Source organism: Notamacropus eugenii, chromosome 6 (assembly GCF_028372415.1).
Source record: "Notamacropus eugenii isolate mMacEug1 chromosome 6, mMacEug1.pri_v2, whole genome shotgun sequence".
NCBI lineage: Eukaryota > Metazoa > Chordata > Mammalia > Diprotodontia > Macropodidae > Notamacropus > Notamacropus eugenii.
In genome coordinates, this window is record NC_092877.1 from 309,392 (window position 1) to 331,579 (window position 22,188).

At 35.7% G+C, this 22,188-nt stretch overlaps 1 protein-coding gene and 1 pseudogene across 1 annotated transcript; one reads left to right on the forward strand and one right to left on the reverse strand.

The window, feature by feature from the left end:
- Positions 1-12,155: 12,155 nt before the first annotated feature.
- Positions 12,156-13,308, forward strand: LOC140511469 (tetratricopeptide repeat protein 19, mitochondrial pseudogene; annotated as a pseudogene).
- Positions 13,309-18,553: 5,245 nt separating this feature from the next.
- LOC140511471 (olfactory receptor 5I1-like) lies at positions 18,554-19,489 on the reverse strand. The gene has a single exon (XM_072620605.1). The coding sequence runs from the start codon at positions 19,487-19,489 to the stop codon at positions 18,554-18,556; it is 936 nt and encodes a 311-aa protein (XP_072476706.1).
- Between the last annotated feature and the right edge of the window lie 2,699 nt (positions 19,490-22,188).

Sequence of the window (22,188 nt, forward strand, 5' to 3'; positions counted from 1 at the left end):
TTTTCTTCCAAATTAATTGGATATTATTTTTTTCCAGTGCTAGAAAATAATTATCTGTTAACCTTATTGGTTTAGCACTAAATAAGTAAGTTAATTTAGGTAGGATGGTCGTTTTTATTGTATTGCCTTGGGCCACCTAAGAGCAACTGATGTTTTTTTCCATTTACTTAGATCTTACTTTATTTGTGTGAAAAGTGTTTTGTAATTGTATTCATATAGTCCCTGGATTTGTTTTGGCAGGTAGACTCCCAAATATTTTATAGTGTTTACCCTAGCTTTAAATGGGATTTCTCTTTCTGTCTCTTGTTTTTGGGTTTTGTTTGTAATGTATAGAAATGGCTCTTTCCACAATGCAATAAAATAAGAAATTTCCAAAGGACTCAAGATAGAAAAGGCTATCCACATTCAGATAAATAATTATTCATTCTGAATGTTATTTGAAGCATACCATTTTTTTCCTGCTCAAGTTTTTCCCCTTTTGTTCTGATTCTTTCACCATAACTAATATGGAAATGTGGTTAACATGATTGCCCATGTATAGCCTATATAAAATTGCTTGTTATCTTGGAAGGAAGATGGGGAGAGACTGAAGAAAAAAATTATAACTCAAAATCCAATAAAAGTGAATGTTTGATACCATTTTTACATATAGGGAAAAATAAAATACTATTAGGTTGAAAAAAGAATTATAAATTTGGACTACTTTCCTTTAAAAGAAATTAGTCATTGAATATTAATTCCCTTTTCTCTGATAACTTTGAAATCAGTTCTTTTAAATGTAATGTATATATCAGACTGTAGATGACTTTTATCTCCTTATAGAGCAGAATGCCTGTCATTTAGATTTCAACACTGGCATTATCCCTGTTGGTTCAGCTTCAGTAAACAACAAACAATTTCTCTTTCAGGAAAAAAATAAATAAAAACAATAGGAACCATTTTTATTTTTCTTGCATGTAAATTGTTTTAAAATTGCATGTAAAATTGTTTTTTTAAATTTCTTTGTAAAGTAAAACTATATTTATAACAAAGAAAAAGATTGTTAAAATTCCGTTCTTCGCAGAGAGAACATCAGATGTCTAGATAAAGGAATTCAGTTAATCACTGCCAAACTGCATTTGTACTCAGTCTGTGATGTGGTTTATAAATTTTACTTCTATTTCTTTCTTCTTGTCTCTAGTGAAAGATTTTTTTGTTACTAACAATATTGATCTTTATCTAAATATTCTCCAGTAAGTTTTTCCCCACATCTTGCCATATTTCATCACATGTGTATTCATTATTACTTCAGAAAACAGATACTTATCGATATGTTGGAGACCAGCTGCTGATTTCTATTGGCAGAGAGAAGTTCCTTTACATTACTGAAAGACACAGATTAAGTGTAAACAAAAATATACTGTTGTTGTATATTCAACTTACTTGGTTTCTTTGAGGAATGTAAATATGTTCCTGAATGAATGCCACTGCTGTCTCTCTAGAGCCATGTAATGCAGTAGAGAGAACCCTTGGCCTGGAATCAGGAAGATCTGAGTTCAGAGGCCAGAGCCTCAGACTCTTCCTTGTTGTGTCTTTCTGTGCAAATAACTTATTTTCTATTGTTCTCAGTTTCTTGAATTGCAAAATAGAGATAATAATGATCCCTATCTTCCAGAGAGGATCAAATGTGATATTTGTAAGGTGTTTAGTACAGTTACTGACACATAGTTTTTGTCTTATAAATGCTTGTTTCCTTCTCTCCTTACTACTATGCTGGAGCATTTTCTCTCTGGTCCATCCTGAATGAGGTTGTAGTTATTAAACAACAACACATGAATGCCCAAGACACACATCATAGGACCTATTCTAAGAAGCTACCTCTTGCAAGCTCTTAATTTTATGGGTGAAGAAATCAAAACCTAGAAAAATTAGTGGACTTCTCCAAGATGATAAGTGTATTGCATTTCAGAGTTGAATTCAAAATTGGTTTGAATTTTGAAGTTTAACTACATCACTGTATCCTTTCAAAAATATGAAGACATAAAGTAGAATCTAATTATCTTCTATCATTTCTATTCCTTATTTTATCGTACAACTGTTCTCCAATTAGAGGGGAAATTTCATTTCTAATTCTATGATATTATTCTCTCTAGCCATACTTTGGTGGCAGAGTTTAATCTATGTAGCAGAAAAATAGGCAAGTAACTCGTTCATGAAATAAAATGTAATTAACTGATACAGAAATTTCGTGTGTGTTTGTGTGTGTAAGTGTGATGTACTCTTTGTTGTTGGTCTATGTAACCTAAGAAAAATACTTTTCATCTTTAATATGTGTGTACATGTGAATACATATTATTTAAAAGGAAATCCATTATATCTAAATTTATATCTATCTGTCTGTCTGCCTGTCTCTCTGTGTATACTGTATACCTATAGATATTTACCTATCCAGATATCATCTTTTTACCCTGTAGTATCCCCAATGGTAATCCAAGTATCACATTTTACAGAAAGTTTTTTTTTCCTTTATTCTTCCAGAAAGTTATTTTCAAAGTGATACAATACAGGGAGTAATTTACAGTTTCATCTCAAAACTAAGGAATATTTTTCAGTGTTTTTGTATACCTTAAATAATTTTCCTATAACACAGGTATTTAGTAAATATCGTGGATGAAAAAAAATATTTTCTTAATGTTATAGTCAGTTGTCTTTCTGGTCATCTTATACTTTGGAAAAATGGAAAACAACAAAGTCACTGGATTCTCACACAGATGGACTTTCTCACTCATTGCCACTTTGCTAAGCAGAGGACTACATAGAAGTGATGATTTTTAATAGATTCAATATATATGCATTGTTTAGTAAATACTTTAATAAATTTCATACAAGGAAAAAGTGCATTTAAATTCAAAAATCTATTAAAGAGTGATCCTTGACTTAAAAGTATACCTTTCAATTACAGAGATACTCAAAGGACATTGAGACACTAAGAGATCCAATTATTTTTACCAAAATAAAATTGTCTCAAGAAATAAGTCTCTTAGATCTTAGGGATTACTCCATGTACTGATTTAATTTCTTCTACTTTCATAATAATAATTTTAAAAGGAAGTTAATGTGATTATTTTAAAGGATTACTATTTTCTCCCCAGGTATATATCAATAGGATCAAACATAATTACTGGCAAAGTCATTAGAAAGTTTACAAGGTAAGATAGTTAGTAAAACCTCAATGGGATTCATTAGACAGGGCAGAAATGAAAAGTAAATGAAATGCATTTTGGTAACAACTTCATTAGTTTGTCTTTTTCTATGAAGGTTATTCTTGCTGTAATGGTCCCAGTAGACTTGCTTATTCTAAATCCTCTTTAGACCTAAATTAATGATCATGGAGGAAAAGCTAGTTAATAACACCATGGGGAATCCATTTTGAAGTGTAGCTGTGCATCATAATTCTATCATGACGGCTTCTAATACAAAGTGAAAACAGCAAGGCAGAGTAGATTGGATATATTTTTGAAGTTTTGAAAACCTTGTAGTATGGGACCTCGAGATATTGATTTAACAATATAGAAATGGAGATTAAAAATCCAAGTTTAAGTCCCAAAATCCAGGATTGAAGGTTCAGTGAATATTCCAATGTTTCTGAATTATCAGAACAGTGGGTACGTAGAAGGGAACTGTTTAATGATACCCTCTATATCCTGAGCCAGCAGAGAGGAATTCTGTAGAAACACTGAAGTCATAGTCAGTGATCAAGCCTACCTAAAAGAGCTGAAAAAGTGTTTGAATATGAGTCAATCAATAGAAAAATAATGTTCAATAAATTGATGAGGAAAAGCTTAGCTAATAAAAGAGGCCCAATACCTGAAACCAATAAGACTAATTATTGCACAACCACTTTTATTGATAATAAATAAATACTAGAATAAAATCAATACGAGAATTTTTAAGAGGTGTTTTTTTTTTCCTGAGCAAATTAAATTTTTAAGCATGGAAAATATCAATTATAATCTATTCCTTCAACAAATATAAATTCAGATGAAAAGTTAATTGGGCTTAATTAAATCTAGTACACAATGTTGGAAAAATAATCCTACAAAGGGCTTAAAGTGTACTAAGGTAGATATAGCTTAGAAATAAATAAATTTGTAATAATATATACTGTAAACATTGCAAAAAATGATATACACAAATGTTCTTCAGATTCAGAGGCTGGCTTTCAAATTTCGTGAAGGAGATTCAAGGAAAACTTCGTGGAAAATGTAACACAGTTCAGGGTATGCCCACCTTGATACTCATTCTTGAAAGATGACTGTGAATTTAACCTGCAAACAAACAAAAAAGGATGGACAAAATTAACGTTCTTTCTAAACGCTTAAAAAAAATGAAAGTGTTTCAAAGAAAAAAAGAAAGAAATCATCTTAACAATAAAAATTCTTAATTTCCATTATTAATAGGAAAAATTATATTGCTTATGTCAGGTGGTAGGAATGAGAAATAGAGAGTAAGAAAAAATTGATTTGGTCATTTGTTCACCACAACAGCTCTCTGAAGATGTTATAATTTTCCCTGTTTTAAAGTTGAGGAAAATAAGGGTGTTAAATGTCATGTTACTGCCTACGAGTCATACTACAGTAAGTATATGAGACAAAGTTTAACTTCAGGAATCCAGGCCCATGTACTTTCCAATGAAGACAAAATCATAAACATAAGTGTAAGGGCAGAACAGGGGGAAAAGAGGAGAACAATTTAAGACATTATACCAGTATTTGTAATGTGAATTATGGAACTCAGAATACTCTACTCCCCCAAAAACTCTTGGACATAAGAACTAGGGCACTGAGTAGGTTTGTTATAAACCATAACAGCAAATGGATAATCTCTGAATCCCCCAGGGGACAAATGAAGAAAAAATACATTGCACCATCATTGTAAGAAATCACCTTTCTCTCTTTATTAGAATAATGAATACATAATTGAAAATATTAATTGATGAAAAAGCAAAAGAAAAAGGACACAGTTGTTTCTAATTGAGACTTGATTGCTATCACTATGGTTCTTCTGCATAACAATAAAATAAATGGGGAGTTAAGGCAAAGAAAAGAAACTTTTAAGTTCTAAATGATCACTGAAACAAACAAGGAACAACTCATCTACCATGGCCATTCTCCTTTTCCCTTAATTTCTTCCTTCCTTCCTTCCTTCCTTCCTTCCTTCCTTCCTTCCTTCCTTCCTTCCTTCCTTCCTTCCTTTCTTCTTTTCTTTCTTTCTCTCTCGTTCTTTTATCTTTCTGTTCTATTTTCTTTTCCTCTTTCTCTTCTTCTTCTTCTTCTTCTTCTTCTTCTTCTTTCTCTTCTTCTTTTTCTTCCTCTTCTTCTGTTTCCTCATCTGTTTTACAATGAGCAGTTAATTGTAACTATATGAAATTGTTCTAGTGCATGACTATATTTGCATAACTGCACATGAATAACCTATACCAAATTACTGGCATTGTCAAAGAGGAGGGAGGGAAAGAGGTATGTGAAGAGTTCATAATAACTGAAGAAACAATCTAAGCAAAAGTACTTATCAGTTAGACATTCAGAATAAATAAATAAGCCAATGGACTCCTTAGTCAGGCCAAAGACCCCAAATACAGAGTGAGGAAGATTTTTATACATGAAAAATAACTAGTCAAACCAGATGAACTAATGATGATAGAAACAATCAAGCAAGATAAAAAACAAAATATAAAATTAGGCAATATAATTTGTAATTGGTAAAAAGATCAGAGGCTTTCCAAGTTAGGAGGAGAAGGAATAAGTTTCAGGATACTCTATTCATAAAATGAAAAGATGTTGAATGATTTCATCTACTTGGATGTATGAAACAATATATACATTATATTATCTATCTTCCCATTGGTGAATAACAGAAAACATGGAGGAGAATAGATATGGAAGCACAAGATGGAGTCAGTGTTCACAAAAAAGAATCTGAGTGCTTCTCCTGATTATCATATTAAACCACCTCCATTGTGTACATGACCATTTTTGTCATCAATTCCCCTATTCTGATTAAAGTGGAGGGATAAGCCCATTCTCCATTTAATCACCCATCTAAAAACCAACAAAAGGTTTACTATATCTTCATAATCAGAATTGTATAACAAGAAAAGCTTATTAGATGTCACTCTTTCAGACAGCCAGCGCATCAACGCACAGTGCAAAAACAACAAAAAAACAAGGTAAAAATGTATTACCAGTGAAGACTTTTTGTCTGTGGTGATGAATAACGCACTACCTTGTAACGAAGTGCACCAAGTGGAAGTATTCCACTACTAGAATTCTGGATCAGAAAGTTGTGTTTCTGACATAACCTGTTGAATATCATGAGGGCTGGGAACAATGTCTTCTGACTAAATAATATAGGAACAGCAAGACTGATTGATCCTAGCACAGGACCCTCCTTGTGATGCTGTAATAAGATCAAAGACTATGAAATTTTTGTAAGATCAGTACTGCTAAAGAATTGACTTCAATTTGGAGGGAGGAAATGGACTCACTATTGACTTGGGCAAACTATTCAATATAAATTTTGAGTGATCTGTTCTACCACTGACCCTCCAAAGAATGGGGATAAGGAATAGGAAACCTTTGTACCTAGTTCATTTTCTATCCTTGGGCTGATCACTAATGTTTTTCTTTTTTATTTCTCCAACCATGCTACTATGCATGCAGGCATCTAGTAGCACCTCTCAACAGTTCTACAATGTAGTTAAATACTGAGCCTGGTGGGACCAAATAAACAATTCTACAAGCTCCAAACCAAGTAAGGAGAAGAGACATGCAAGTCTTATCTACAAAGATTTTTTTTAAATGTCCTGGGAACACTAAAGTTCATGTAAGTTTGGTGGAAGCTAACTTTTGATGGACAAAACTGTCTTCAGATACAATGGAATCCAAGTCATTCTGGTAAGATTTACTAAGGAACCATTCTTGGGTTCACTATCAGTGTACGTCTAATAAAGACAAGCTGAAAAGACATCTCCATTGTATATATCAGGGAAGGTAATACTAAGATTACAATTGATTACTTTGCCAAAGTCAAGGGTTTATAGATGCCATATTCTTGGATAATATGCAAAGGTGGTAGAGGCATACTAACTGAAACAGAAACAATCTGGGACATTGCATACTTCTGTACCCCTGGGAGAGATTGATAGTAGGTAAAATGTAATCATTTCCTGAGGGCAGAGAGGTGCATAGTCCTAGGGCTGACTGAAGTTAGCATCTTCTGATTAAGGGTGCATACATCACACTGAGCTCAAGCTACAAGGGTAAAGCTTCTTTTCAGATATGAGGCATAAATACATGTTGGTTATGAGATAGTATCATTCTCTGTGACAGGGATACCTTTCCTTGAGTTAAGTCCTTTTTGATGCATGTGATGACATACTCAACACCCGTGAGTTACAATGACTTGGAAGATATAAAGTTTGGACTTCTTTACTGTGTAATTTAGTAATAGCACTGAGTCTTTCCAGTTTTCCTGGAAAGAATAAATGAGGGAAATAATAATAGGACTATTAAAATCTAGATTTACACAACAATGATAGCACTCAGGAAAATAACCACAATTACATCATGTAGGAACAAGTAAAAGAGAATCCAATATGCTATATAAACCAAAAATTCTTAAAGAATATGGAAATTACATTGTGAATTCACCATTCTCTATTCTATAGGAAAAAAATACCAAAGTCAAAACAATATAAGGATCACTAAGACAATGTTTTACAATTTGTCACAAATAAAATGATTAAAAGATGTATTATAATTATATTTTATTACATATTATATTACATATTACACAATTGTGATTAAAGAATAAAGTGTACATCATTATAATTACATAATAATATTTAAAGAATAATAATGCCGGTTAAGATCTGTTGCTGCAAAACCTTCATCCTATACACTTTATTTTCATTGTTTCCTCTGATATTCTTGACTTTTTGCTCTTTCAAATAAATTTTGTTATTTTTCTAATTCAGTAAAATAATTTTTGGTAATTTAACTTTAACCATCAATTAAAAATAAAAACTATACGAGGCAATAATGAAACAAAAAGCATCCGTCTTCCTAAAGATATTCATTTCTCAGAAAGATAGGCACTTATTGATTCTCTACTGTCCTCAGAAGAACTAATAAACTGGGAAGAATTATCAGAAGTAAAACTAACAGGTGATAAAATTAAAATGAGATAAATCACAAAATGCATTATGATGACATCATTTCTCCGATGGCATGGCCTTCTTTGGCAGTGAAGGATAAACACAATCTTGTGAGTAGATGAAGCTGGATGAAGGGAACCCAGTTAGCTGGATAACTCGCCTCCTCCTCTGCTCTCTGCCTCCCCCTCCCCTTCCTTCTCTTCTCCAAAGGAAGGTAAATTTGGATGACCAAAAGACGCCCAGTTTACTTGCGTTTTACTGGTTCCTGTGCTGTCCTCTCCCAAAACCTTAAACTTACTACACTCTGAAACTGGGCTGATGTCTTTCTTTTTCTTGACTTCATTAAAGGGGCCATGCCCTGGATACTTCTTAAACAAGCCTATTCAATGAATGGGTGTTGCCTCACTCTAAGTAAGTACCTGCAAAGACCTTGGCCTAAAGGGCCCAGGGTCTCCCAGTGTATCTTGAGTCATCTCTAGTCATCCTGGTGGATATCAGGTCACTGGATTTGGGTGGCTCTGGAAGAGAAGTGAGGCTGCTGAACTGCACAGCCCTCCCTCACACAAAGCAAAGTCAAGTGCAAGTCATGTCATCATTCCTCTGATGGCATGGTCTTCTTCAGCAATGAAGGACAAACACAGTATTTGAGTGTTTTTCTCCAATTTGATTGCAGAAAGAGAGATTTTATAACACATTTTTAAAAAATGAATGTGAAAATTTGTTTTTACATGTAATTGGAAAAAATAAAATATTTTTAAAAGACTTGCTCTCTATATCAATGAGTATAATATGTGAGAAGTGCTCTGCAAAACTAAACTAAAATTATGATTATTGTTGTTGTTGTTGACATTGATGTCCCATCTCTTCTACATTTTTTCTAGTATGGTGAAAAAATAAAGATGCCTGTGGAAATTGCTGGGATGTGGGGTACAGAAATGTGACTCTGACTTAAACTGGACATTACCAAATGTTTTTATTTTTTCCAACAGAAATGATAGGTCACTTTGTCCCACTGTCATTTCATTGTTGGTTGGATCATTTTTCAGTTGTGTCTGACTCTTTGTGGCCACAATTGGGATTTTCTTGGCAAAGATATTGGAGTGATTCTCCATCTCCTTGTCCAGTTCATTGTGGAACTGAGGCAGATGCAGTTCAATGAGTTGCCCAGGATCACTTAATTAATATTTGTCTGAGACCAGATTTGAATTCTGGGAGATGAGTTTAACTGACTCCACGTCTAGAGTGTTCTCTATAACCTAAGGTAACTAATTGCGCCAAGCATTCATTTTATAGCCTCTTATTTAAGAAGTTACAGAGTATTTTAGGGTTTACCAGTTCTGTTTTTGACTTGTATGGATAGGAATGCAGTAACTTGTCAATGATTCGAAAGTTTGCAAGTAAATGGAATATTGAACATCTGAACGAAATTTATGGCTTCATATCCAGTAGGATTATCCACTACATTATGAAACATCTCTCTAGAAAAGTAAAAATAAGATTTTCAGCAATATTTTGTTATTTTTAGGTGTATTAGAACCTTTAATGTGCATCAGAGATGAACTTGTTTATGGCATTGAGACACGTGCGTGGCAGAGTGCATGAAGCAATCTAGGATTAGGAGCATCTGATATCAAGTACAGCCTCAGATCAGCTGCATGATTCTGAAGAAGTCTTTTAACGATAATTTGCTTCAGTTTTGTCAATTATAAAATGGAGCTACTAATAAACTCTATTTCAGTGTATGGGTGTGAGAATCAAATGATATAATATTTTTTTAAAAGTTTATTTATTTATTTTTAGTTTTCAAAATTCATTTACATTAAATTTTGAGTTCCACATTTTCCCCTCATCTCTTCCCCTTCTACACTCCAAAGCGCTGTGCATTCTGATTGCCTCTTACCCTCCCTTCTGCCGTCCCTTCTATCACACCCCTCCTTTCCCTTATCTCCATCTTCTCTCTTTTCTTGTAGGGCTAGATAGGTTTCTATTCTCCATTACCTGCATTTCTTATTTCCCAGTTGCATGCAAAAAGAGTTCTCAACATTCATTCCCAAAACTTTGAATTTCAACTTCTCTCCCTTCTTCCCTCCTCGTCCATCCCCACTGAGAAGGCAAGTAATTCAGTGTAGGCTATATACGTGTAAGTGTAGTTTTGCAAAAGACTTCCATAATAGTCATGTTGTGTAAGACAATTGAATTTCCTTCCATCCTATCCTGCCCCCCATTTATTCTATTCTCTCTTTTGACCTTGTTCCTCCCCAAAAGTGTTCACTTCTAATTACTCCTTCCTCCCACTTGCCCTCCTTTCTATCATTGCCCACATGCCACTTATCCACTTCTCCCCAACTTTCCTGTATTGCAGGACAGATTTTCATCCCAAATTAAGTGTGCATGTTATTCCCTCCTTAAGCCAAATGTTATGACAGTATGTTTCACATTTTCCTTCTCACCTTCCATTGAAAAAGTTTTTTCATGCCTCTTTTATTAGGTATAATTTGCCCCATTCTATTTCTCCCTTTCTCCTCCCAATACATTCCTCTCTCATTCCTTAATTTTATTTTGTACATATCATCCCTTCCTATTCCATCCCCCCTGTGCACACTGTCTATACATGTGTGTGTAAAGTCCCTCCAACTACCCAAATACTGAGAAAATTTTCAAGAACTACAAATATTATCTGTCCATGTAGGAATACAAACAGTTCAATTTTAGTAAGTCCCTCATGATATCTCTTTCCTGTTTATCTTTTCATGATTCTCTTGATGTTTGAAATTGAAAGTCATATTTTCTTTTCAACTCTGGTCTTTTCATCAAGAATGCTTAAAAGTCCTCTATTACATTGACTGACAGTTTCCTCCCTGAAGTATTATACTTAATTTTTCTGGGTAGGTTTAATCCTAATTCCTTTGACTTCTGGAATATTGTGTTCCACACCCACTAATCCCTTAATATAGAATCTGCTAGATCTTGTGTTATTCTGATTGTATTTCCACAGTACTGGAATTGTTTCTTTCTAGCTGCTTGCAATATTTTCTCCTTGACCTGGAGACTCTGGAATTTGGACACAATATTCCTAGGAGTTTCTGTTTTTGGATCTCTTTCAGGAGGTGATTGGTGATTTCTTTCAATATTCATTTCACCCACTGTTTGTATAATATCAGGATAGTTTTCCTTGATAAATTCATGAAGGATAGTGTCTAGGCTCTTTTTTTGATCTTGGTTTTCAGGTATTCCCATAATTTTTAAATTTTCTCTCTTAGAACTATTTTCCAGGGTAGTTGTTTTTTCCAATCAGATATTTCATGTTATCTTCTATTTTTCATTCTTTTGGTTTTGTTTTATAATTTCTTGGTTTCTCATAAAGTCATTAGCTTCCATCTGCTCCATTCTAATTTTTATAGAACTATTTTCTTCAGTTAGCTTTTGCAGCTCCTTTTGCATTTGGCTAATTCTGCCTTTTAAAACATTCTTTTGCTCATTGGCTTTTTGGACCTCTTTTGCAAATTGAGTTAGACTATTTTTAGAGGTATTATTTTCTTCAGCATTTTTTTGGGTCTCCATTAGCAAGTGGTTGTCTGTCTTTTCATGATTTCCTTGTGTCGCTCTTATTTCTCTTTTCATTTTTACTTCTACCTATCTTACTTGATTTTCTAAATCTGTTTTGAGCACTTCCATGATCTGAGACCATTGTGTATTTATTTTAGACGTTTGGGATGCAGAAGCCTGCATCTGATGGCATGCATTTTCTTTCCTCGTGTGAAAGTATGGATGAAAATTTCTGTTCACGAGTCTGGGCCGGCCTGCCTAGCTGCTGGTGGCTCCCTGGGAGTGTCGGAGCTGGAGCTGCATGCCCGGCTCCTCTGGGAGAATCTGCTGAGGCCGGAAGGCGTCCAAGTGACTCGCTGTCCCAAGCTGCCCGCTCCTTCCAGACTCGTCCCCTTGGTGGACCAAGCTCGGGATGTGGGGCCCGCTGAGTCGCAGCCTCTGCCAGGGCCTCTTGGCGGCCATGGGCCAGCATCAGAGGGGCTACGCATTGCTACTGCTGGCAGGGCCCCGCTGACAAAGCACCGACGTGGCTGCCAAGCTCTCCCGCCTCAGACAGGGCTGCTCCACCCACGGGCTGTGCGTGGTGGCGCTGGCGGCCTTGTCATGGTTCTTCAAAAGTGCTCCCACCAAGGTGTAGGAGGAGGAGGAGGAGGGAGAGGAAGACAAGGAGGTGGAGAGCCTGCCCTCTGAGACTGAGCTCAAGATCATCGAAATGCTCAAGCAGATCAAGTTGAGCATTATGAAAAAGGACCCAGAGGAGGCAGAGTGAATTTTACATGAGGCCCTTCATCTTGCTCATAAGGCAGATATTAAGAAGGCCATCATCTACACCTATGATATGATGGCTAAGTTAGCACTCATGAGGAATCAGCTTGACAAAGCAGAAAAGCTTTTTAAAGCAACAATGAGCCATCTCCTGATTGGGGGCATGAAGCAGCAGGACAATGGAATAATTGAAATATCCCTAAAGTTGGCCAGTATCTATGCTACTCTGAAAAGACAGGAATTTGCTTTTTCTGGCTATGAGTTCTGCATTTCAACCCTGGAGAGAAAAATCACAAGAGATAAGACATTAACAGAAGAAATTATGTCAGCTGAAGAGAAAGCCAATACTCATCTCCTTCTGGGCATGTGCTATGACTCCTATGCTCGATACCTCCTTGATATCAGCTGACTGTCTGATGCACAAAAAATGTAGGAAAAAGCATTGCAGATTTCCAGAAAGGTATGAGGAGAAAGACACCCACAGACTGTAGTGCTAATGAAGGACCTGGCCACTACCTTGGATGCACAAGGCTGCTTTGACGAAGCCTACACATACGTGAAAAGGGCATCGGAACTGGCAAGGCAGATTGAGCACCCTGAGCTTCACTGAGTGCTCAGCAATATGGCAAGGATATTGATGCACAAAGCTATCTTTGTTGAAGCCAAATACGTCTATGAGGAGGCCCTGAAAGAGGCTGAGCTAAAGGGAGACGTGGCTTCCATCGAGCACATCAAGGAGGAGCTTACTGAACTGGCTAGCACTAGAGGCCTTTGACTCTATTTCACCTAGGGGTAAATCTCTCTGGGGTAGAGGGGGAGGAGAGGGGCGGGAACTTGCTGAAGCAAGAGGAAGGTCCAAGTAATATAGTTCTAATCTGAAATACCTAAACAAATGACTTGAATCATTTGTATTTGATGCTTAACTCCACCCCCCACCCCTCAAAAGTAAAACAAAACATACTGTATACCAGTCCTTTTTCTACAAGACACTCAGATTTGAGCTTTGTTCTTAGTGTTGGACTCTGTTTTATGGGAACAGAATGGAAAGTGTAGCTTTTATTACTGAGTCACCTAGAATGGTAGAGAAGAAACCTCTTTTTCAAGGCCTGACTTGTTTTGGGGCATAACAGCAGCTCTTAGAATTAGATCACTGATTTAGAATTCAGCAGTCTTTCTTGGTGCTGTTAGAGGGTCATGAAAGGCCTGGCCTTAACTTGGGTTTTCATTATGATTTTTAAAAATATGACATTAGTGCCCACCTCTTTTCTGTAGCCTCCCTGCTCTTCTCTGTTTGTGTAGAAAGAGCAGTTTGTACCAAACAGATCAGAGATTGAAGTCTTAAGTTAGCTTCTTCACAAAGGGAAATTTTGTCTTTCAGTGTATACACACCACTTCAACTCTAACGTATAGTAACTTGTGGGTAGAAACCACATTCTGTTTTTTGCTAGGGGATACCAAAAGAAAAAAAAATGACATTAAAAATGGCTTAATCACAGGCCACCAAGACATTTCATTAAATTGTTATTTTAAAAGTATAGCTCACTGGCACTTATGTGCCAGGCTCATAATCAGTGAACTTGTTCTACCCACTATCCAGAATTAGGTTTTCATAAATGGGACTGCTAAGCAGGGCAGCTGGAAATGAAACAGCTGCTTGTTTTTGGAAGTGATCCAACATTCTAAACGGATGATGGATAAGGCTTCTAACATTCTAACACTCCTGAATGCTGAGTCCAAAATAGTAGGAATCACTGAGTCATAGTTAACCAGAGTGAGCTATTAAGTTTCTGCAGGAAACTGTTTATTGATGTGAAATTGTGTCTTTCAAACCTCTAGAGCTTTTAATTATTTGTTCTTAAATGAACCTATTATAATTTACTGTCCTGGGAGGAGAAAAGAAATCTGTCACTTCAGTCTCACCTAATATGGGTGAGATTTAATCTCCCATGTACTAATTTAAACCTGCTACACTTGAAATTGAACACTTAAGCAATCACACACACTTATTCACATCTCATGAAATTTTGTCTCACAAATGACCACTTGCCCAGGGAAAAGTGACAGTTTATCTACATAACTAGTGATGAATGACCCCTAAATATTTTTGGTACTTCTGTGGATTGGATGATCCTAAGTAATAAACTAGACACCAAGATAAAAAAAAAAAAAAGAAAATTTCTGTTCAGCAAGAAAGTAGCCTTCTATTCTCATTGTTTTTCTTTTTTGAGCATTTTCCTGACTAGTTACTTGACTTTTGAGTCCTTAGGCAAGAGGAGGGTATGCTCTATGAACTTGTAACTTCTCAGTTCCTCCAAGGTGGCACAATCATGGGAGAAAATTTTACTCCTCCCCTGGCGTGCACTGTGTTCTGTGAACAGGATTCCCTCTCCAGAGTCTTCACCAGCCAGCGTTCTTCCTTACCCCAGGGCTACCTCTCAGGGTCTTTTAATTATTAGGCGAAAATTATCACAAGCAGCAAAGAAATGATCGATACTTTCTTGAATCTCAGCTTCAGAGTCTGCATTGAGTACACAATCATCTGCAAACAGAAAATGACGCACCAACACTCCTTCAAATTTGTTCTTGGCTTGTAGTTTTTTTTTCAAATTGAAGAACTTGCTATCAGTATGGTAGTTGACCTTGATGCCATGTTCATCCTCAGTGAAATCATTTGTCAGCATGGCTGAAAGCATTATGTCAAAAAGCAGAGGAGCAAGCACACAGCCCTTGGCTGACTGGGAAGGCATGGAAGCATTGTTCATTATTCAGAACCCTGGCAAACATGCCATCATGAAACTGATGTATAATATTAATGAACTTCTCCAGACAAACAAATTTTGACATAATTTTCTGTAAGCCCTCAGGACTAATAATGTGAATGGCTCTGGTCAGATCTAAAGATGTTATGTACAGACCTCTGTTCTGCTCCTGGCGTTTGTACTGGAGTTGTCAAGCAGCAAACATCATATCGACTATTCCTCTGCCCTTTCTGAAGCCACCTTGGCTCTCAGATATATGAACATCTTCAAGGTGAAGGATCAGTCTGTTAAGGAGGACTCTAGGAATAATTTTGCCAGCAATGACTAAGAGAGAGAGAGAGAGAGAGAGAGAGAGAGAGAGAGAGAGAGAGAGAGAGAGAGAGAGGTCCCTGTGATTGCCGCATGACAATCTATTCCCTCTACCTTTGTAGAGATGGACAATGGAGGCATCCTTGAACTCCTGAAATTCAGAAACTGCTAAATGAAAAACTTGAAGTCCACAGGATTTACCAAGAGGATAGTTCATGCACCTCTAAGAAGGCAGCATTTAATTCCATCAAAAGCAAAGTACAAGCGAAACTTAGAGAGATGCAGGATTCCTGACTCTGGAAGAAGGCACATGAAATTCACTTTTATGCTGATAGTAACAATCCAAAGAGATTTTATCATTCCCTGAAAGCTATTTATGGGACAAAAACCTTTGGTACATCATAACTACTCACTGCTGATGGAGCCACATCGATTAGTGATAAGAACATGATCCCAGGGAGATGGGCTGAGCACTTCCACAGTGTTCTCAACAGACCATCATCAATCGATGCCGAAGCCATTGACCGTTTACCTCAGGTTGAAGTTAATCCCTCCTTAGCTGAACTTCCAACTGAAGAACAGGTTTTGAGGGCCATTAGGTTCCTTTCCTGTGGCAAAGCACCTGGTGCTGATACTATTCCAGCTGATATTTACAAGGTAGGGAGACCATTGTTCATAGAAAATTTGAGTAAAATTTTCCAGGCTATATGGAGAGACAAGGTTATTCCCTAGGTGTAGAAAGATGGATAGAAGTAGAAATCCTCCCTCCTTTAGCAAAGCTGCTCTCCACAGAGATCTTGACATTGACATATACACTTCCCTTCAATTATTTCCTTTACTTTCCAATTTAATTGGATACAAATTCACTATTTTACTACATGCAAGATACTTTACCTGATTTGTGGGATGAATAGACTAAAAGAGAAACAGATCTTTTCCTCCTTAAAGATTAACTTTAAATTTAATGCAGGTGGTATAGGAGGGATTCAATGAGACATGAGCTGGATCTGGTGTTCAAATCATTGTTCTACCATATACCCTGAGAAAGACAATTAATCTTTACAATCCTTTATCCATCTAGGAAATGAGGAAAATAGATACAATGGTCTTCAGACTTCCTTTCAACAATATATCTATGACTTTTTAACGTTATTTTCTTAAGTAAATAGACAATGTTCAAAAAATGAATATCCCAAAAATCAGAAAGAAAAAATTAATAATGTCAGGGTATTTAGAAACCAAATGAATGAGTGAATTAGCATTTTTTAAGCACCTCATGCATTCAAATAACTTTGCTAAACACTGGAAACCTAAAAAAGAATAGTAAGACAGTCCCTCTCTCAAAGAGTTCACATCTTAATGGGCAAGACAATATGTGATGAAGGTGCCTATTATAAATCAGATGGAAATCTGTCACAGTCCTCAGGGTACAGAGGCAAAGCAGATGATAATGCTTTTTTTAATAATGTAATAAAATCATATGATAAATGTAATAAAATATAATAAAACCAGTGATAAAATCATATTAGTTTCTGATGTTGAATCATAATAGTGCCAAGGACGGTGGTTTTAATTTAGAAAAATCTAATGCTAAAAATATTAGTGCAATTATTTATTATTTCTTTGTAAGGATCTTCTGTCTTCCAGGCATGTAGATAAAGACACATTAAGTGATTAAGCATTCAGATGATGATCAGTATATTGAGGACTGAGGTGAATTTGTTTATTTACATCTTTGAGGCCCATGTCAAATTAGAAAAATAAAATTATCAAAATAATCATTATTAATCACCAAGTCGAACACATCCATAATTATTAGCTATTGTAATTAAAGTAGTAAAAGAAAAAATATAAACTCAAAATCTAATGTACAGAAGACCATAATACAAGTTCACTTTTTTTCAAGAACTATTTATTTAGCTAGCTACTGAGAAACTTAGAGAGTCAGGTAGTAGAGGACACAAGAATGAATTTAAAAAGTTTTCTCCCTACAAAGGGTTAATTTACTAATAAAGATAAAGCAAGACTGAACGTAAATAATTATAAGATATATTTATAAATTTATCCAAGAGGCAGGAGAAATGTGTCATTGAGATTTAGAGAATTCATCTTCTACAAAGGGATATAGAGAAGACTTGATGACATAAGAGTTGGGGACTGAATGACCAAAGGATGAATGTTATTTTAATGGGGAGACTGAAAAATGGTTTATACAATTATTTGAATGGAAGTTGTGTTTGAATTAAAGATTTAGGAATTGGAAATAATTGGAAATTATTGAAAATAGTTGGAATTTGGAATAAAAAACTGAAATCAAATTGGAAATGAATTGGAAAAAATGAAGTTGAAAGTTAAGAAATTGGAGCCAATTGGAAATAAAGCAAACTCCTTCAAACTCATTATTTCAGTAGGTTAGTAGGTTCTAATGAATGAAAACCAGTAGCACAAAGCTGTTTTAAAAAGAAAAATAAAATGAAACAATAATTAATAAGAATAATCAATCTAAACCAAATTAACACAATTCAGTGCAATGCAAGGAAACCAACGTCTATTCTATGTCAGTTATATGTTAAGAACTATTGCTGAGATATGAAGAATGAAAGATCCAATTCAAGTAGTCCCTGTCCTGTTATTTTGCATTATATTTTTCATAAATGCATTTCATGATTTGAAATAGACACAAGTACAAAATTCAGAGCCTGCATTAGCACACTGAGCATTAAAATAAATGAGTTGGATTGTGCATATTTTTATTTTGATTTGCATCTTTGTTGTATGTGAACACAGCCCAATAGTGATAGAAAGAAGGAAAGAAGGAAGGAAGGAAGATCTAAAGAAAGAAGAAAGGAAGGAAAAATGAAAAAAAATGAAAGATGGGTACCGTTAGTCCAGTAGTCCAATAGTAGCTAAGATGTAGCCAGGGTCTACATTTCTGCTGATTAATCCATAATATGTCAAATTTTCTCCTTCAAGATGCTTACTGAGAAAGTACTCTTTGGTGGATGATTTTTCTTAGCGCATTCTTAACGTCTTTGTTCCTCAGGCTGTAGATGAGTGGATTCAACATGGGGATAATAAGTGTATAGAAAACTGAGGTCACTTTGTCAATATCTAGAGAATGATCAGTGCTAGGGCGTAAATAAATGAAGATCAGAGTACCATGGTACATGGTAACTACAGTCAGGTGGGAAGCACACGTAGAAAAGCCTTTCTTTCTCCCTTCAGCAGAACCAGACTTAAGGATGGTGAATATGATGTATGCATAAGAGAGGAGGACAGTCAAAAGACAGATGGCTTCAACAAGACTTGCAAAGACTACCAAAACAAGATCATGAATGTAAGTGTCAAAACAAGATAGGGAGAAAAGGGGTGAAATATCACAAAAGAAATGATTAATTTCATTAGAACAAAAAGACAGTTGGAATGTGTTTGTGGTGTGAATAATGGAGCTCATGGTTCCACCCAAAAAGGTACCAAAAACCAGCTGACAGCAAACTCTCTTGGACATTACTACTTTATAGAGCAGAGGATTACAGATTGCGACATACCTGTCATAAGCCATCGCAGCCAAGAGAAAAGATTCTGTATCCACCAAAGAACAAAAGAAATACAATTGTGTTGCACATGCATTATAAGAAATAGCTTTCCTCTTTGAAAACAAGTCCACCAGTAACTTTGGAGCAATGACTGAAGAGTAGCATGCATCTATAAATGATAAAACACTGAGGAAAAAGTACATGGGGGTATGTAGATGGGAACTGATTGTGATCAATGTAATCATTCCAAGGTTTCCCAACAAGGTCATGGAGTAAATGAAAAAGAATACTACAAACAGGAAAACTTGAAGCTCTGGATGATCTCTGAAACCCAGGAGAAAGAAATTGTTCTCTGTGCTACTATTCTCTTTGTCCATCTTAGTAGTCATCTTTGATCTCTGGTCTGTGTAAAAATAAGGATGGTTATGTTGATTCTACAAAGCAGAGATGTCCAACACACAAACCTACTGGTTTAACATTCCCCAAGGTTACCAGAATCAGCTTACAATGTATTAGGGCAATATTTAACAAAATAATGTAATAAACATATAATTAAACAAAGATGTGCAGTTTTCTAAGTCAATAGACTACTTGCAAGGAAGCTTATCAACTTTTTAATGACTCCCCTGCCTTGTTTCTGAGGTTCTGACCACTGACTTGGAGTACTTTGTGTTGAAATTGGGCAGGGGAAAGCTAATGTAGTTCTGGAATCATCTGGTTGTCCTAAAACCAGTCATTTCAGAATAGAATTTTAGTCATGACCCTTATTTTTCCTCATATCTCAGAAGGTTAAGAACTGCATCATATTGTGAAAAGTAAAGAGTAATTTACTTACCCCCCCCCCCCCACCGCTTACCCACCCCATCATTATTATGTATGCCAGAGATACAAAGACAGTGAAAATCTTCTTGCTTTCCACAATTTTACAACATAGTCAGGGAGACAACACACATGGAATATCTGGAAAGAACCTTTAAGGGAGATTTAAGCAACAGGGGAACTTCCCCTTTCAGAAGATGATTTCTTAAATAAATGATGAAGAACCATGGACTCTAGGAGGAAAGGGTGAGGAGAGAAAATATTCAAGCACAGAAAGGGCATGGAGGTACGATTTGTTATGCTCTTCTCAAGGGAATACAATTAGTATTATATTAATGGATCATTGAGAATGTAAATTATAAAGATCAGAGAAATGAAGTAAGGAAACAGGCCATGAAGTGCTTTAAATTCTAAGCAAAGGACTTTGTAATCTGATTATTTAGGTAATAGGGAGTTACTAGATTTTATTGAGAAAATAAGTGGGAGGGAATATCAAGGACAGATCTATGCTTTAGGAAAATCACCTTGTCAGTTGAATAGAACATTGATTGGAGTAGTGAGAAACTACTTGCTAACCAATTAGAAGGATATTGCAATGGTCTAGGCATGATATGTTGAAATCCTAAACTAAAACGGTGACTGTGAGTAGAGAGAAAGAAATTTATATGAGGAATGTCATAAAAGTGAAATTACAAGATTTGGCATTTGTAGGACTTTTAAATTTAAAAGTGACCTTAGGCATTTAGTCCAGTTGTCAGATGAGTGATCAGAAGTTCAGTATGTCAAAGTCATATGTGAAGAGTTGTGGTTGTCACAGATGTCAATGATTATTTTGGAATTAACTCTCTTCATATTCTTAGTCTTGGACTCTTGTAATAGTCTTCTCTTGATCTTCCTGGTTAAATTCTCCCTCCACTCTAAACTGTCATTCACTTAACTGACAAACTGATATCCCTAAATCACATATTTGACCTTGTCACCCTCCCTACTACAATTCAATATACTCCAGTGGCTTCTAATTACATCCAGGATCAGATATAAAACGCTCTGTTTGGTGATTAAAGCCTTTAATAACCTAAACCTTCCTTCATTTTCAGTTTTCTTACACCTTACTTCATTTATGATTTCGTGATCTTTATGATCCAGTGACACCAGGTTCTTTGCTTATTCAGCAGATAAAACACTCCAACTTCGGAGTTTTTGAAATTATACTTACTTTCCCCCATGCCTTTTATTCTCTTCATCTCTGTCTCCACCTCCTGCCTTTCTTAGCTGCCATCAGGTCAGTTTAAATAATGTGTACATAGTTGCTTGAATGTTGTCTCTCCCACAAGACCATAGGCTTCTTTAGAACCCCCTTTCCCCCTAGAAATTTTTCCTCTGACCTTTTTACATCCCTTCCTTTGCACCACCACTGCTTAGCATATTACATGGCACATAATAACACCTTAGTATATACTTCTTGTGGTTACTATGATTTTTGAGTCTGTATCTGGTTTTTATAATAAGTCCATCTCTCTTTTATCTATCAAAGATCACCAATCACTACTTTCATTTGATCTGCCTATGACCACCCTTCTCTGAGCACTGTAATTTGTTCAGGGTTTGATAATAAGACTACCAAATTTCTAAGAGTACTGTTTGAAACAAGAGTAAATAGACTCCTAATGGAGGAATTAAGGCATTTATGTGCAACACTCATGAAATTTAGTGTATTCACCTTGATTTTATTCAAAACCCTTCTTTGCTTCCTTCTGAGTTATGAAAATTGTTATGGTTAGATCAGATGAATTATTGAAGTATGGAAAGGCTTGATTTCCCTTTATCTATACTTGATTGAATATCTTATGCTTTTTAAATCATCATCATCCTAATCATCAAGCATTTTAGACTATTTTGCCCAGTTTGGAAGTACAGTGACTGCACATGTGCTTGGCCATATTAATGATCATCTGGGAAGCTTTGGCTCATTCTGCTACTGACCCTGGGCCAATCTGGTCTTTCTAAAAGAGTCCTCTCCCCCTCTTCATCTGGGAACTTAACCTTTAAGGATCAGGTTAACTAAATGTTCCCCTTAGACCTACAACTAGTACAGCTCATAATTCCTAGTCTCAACAGTCTCATCGTCATTTTCCAGTAATAGGAATTACCATGTGAGCACCCATGACAAGCTTCATTTTCAATGTCATTCTTAAAATACAGCATTCATAACTCACCATGCTTTCCCAGATACGGTCTATTCAGGACATGGTATAAT

What these genes read in the sequence shown, in the direction of transcription:
- LOC140511471 (XM_072620605.1), bottom strand. Translation starts at nt 19,489, where the DNA reads ATGGACAAAGAGAATAGTAGCACAGAGAACAATTTCTTTCTCCTGGGT.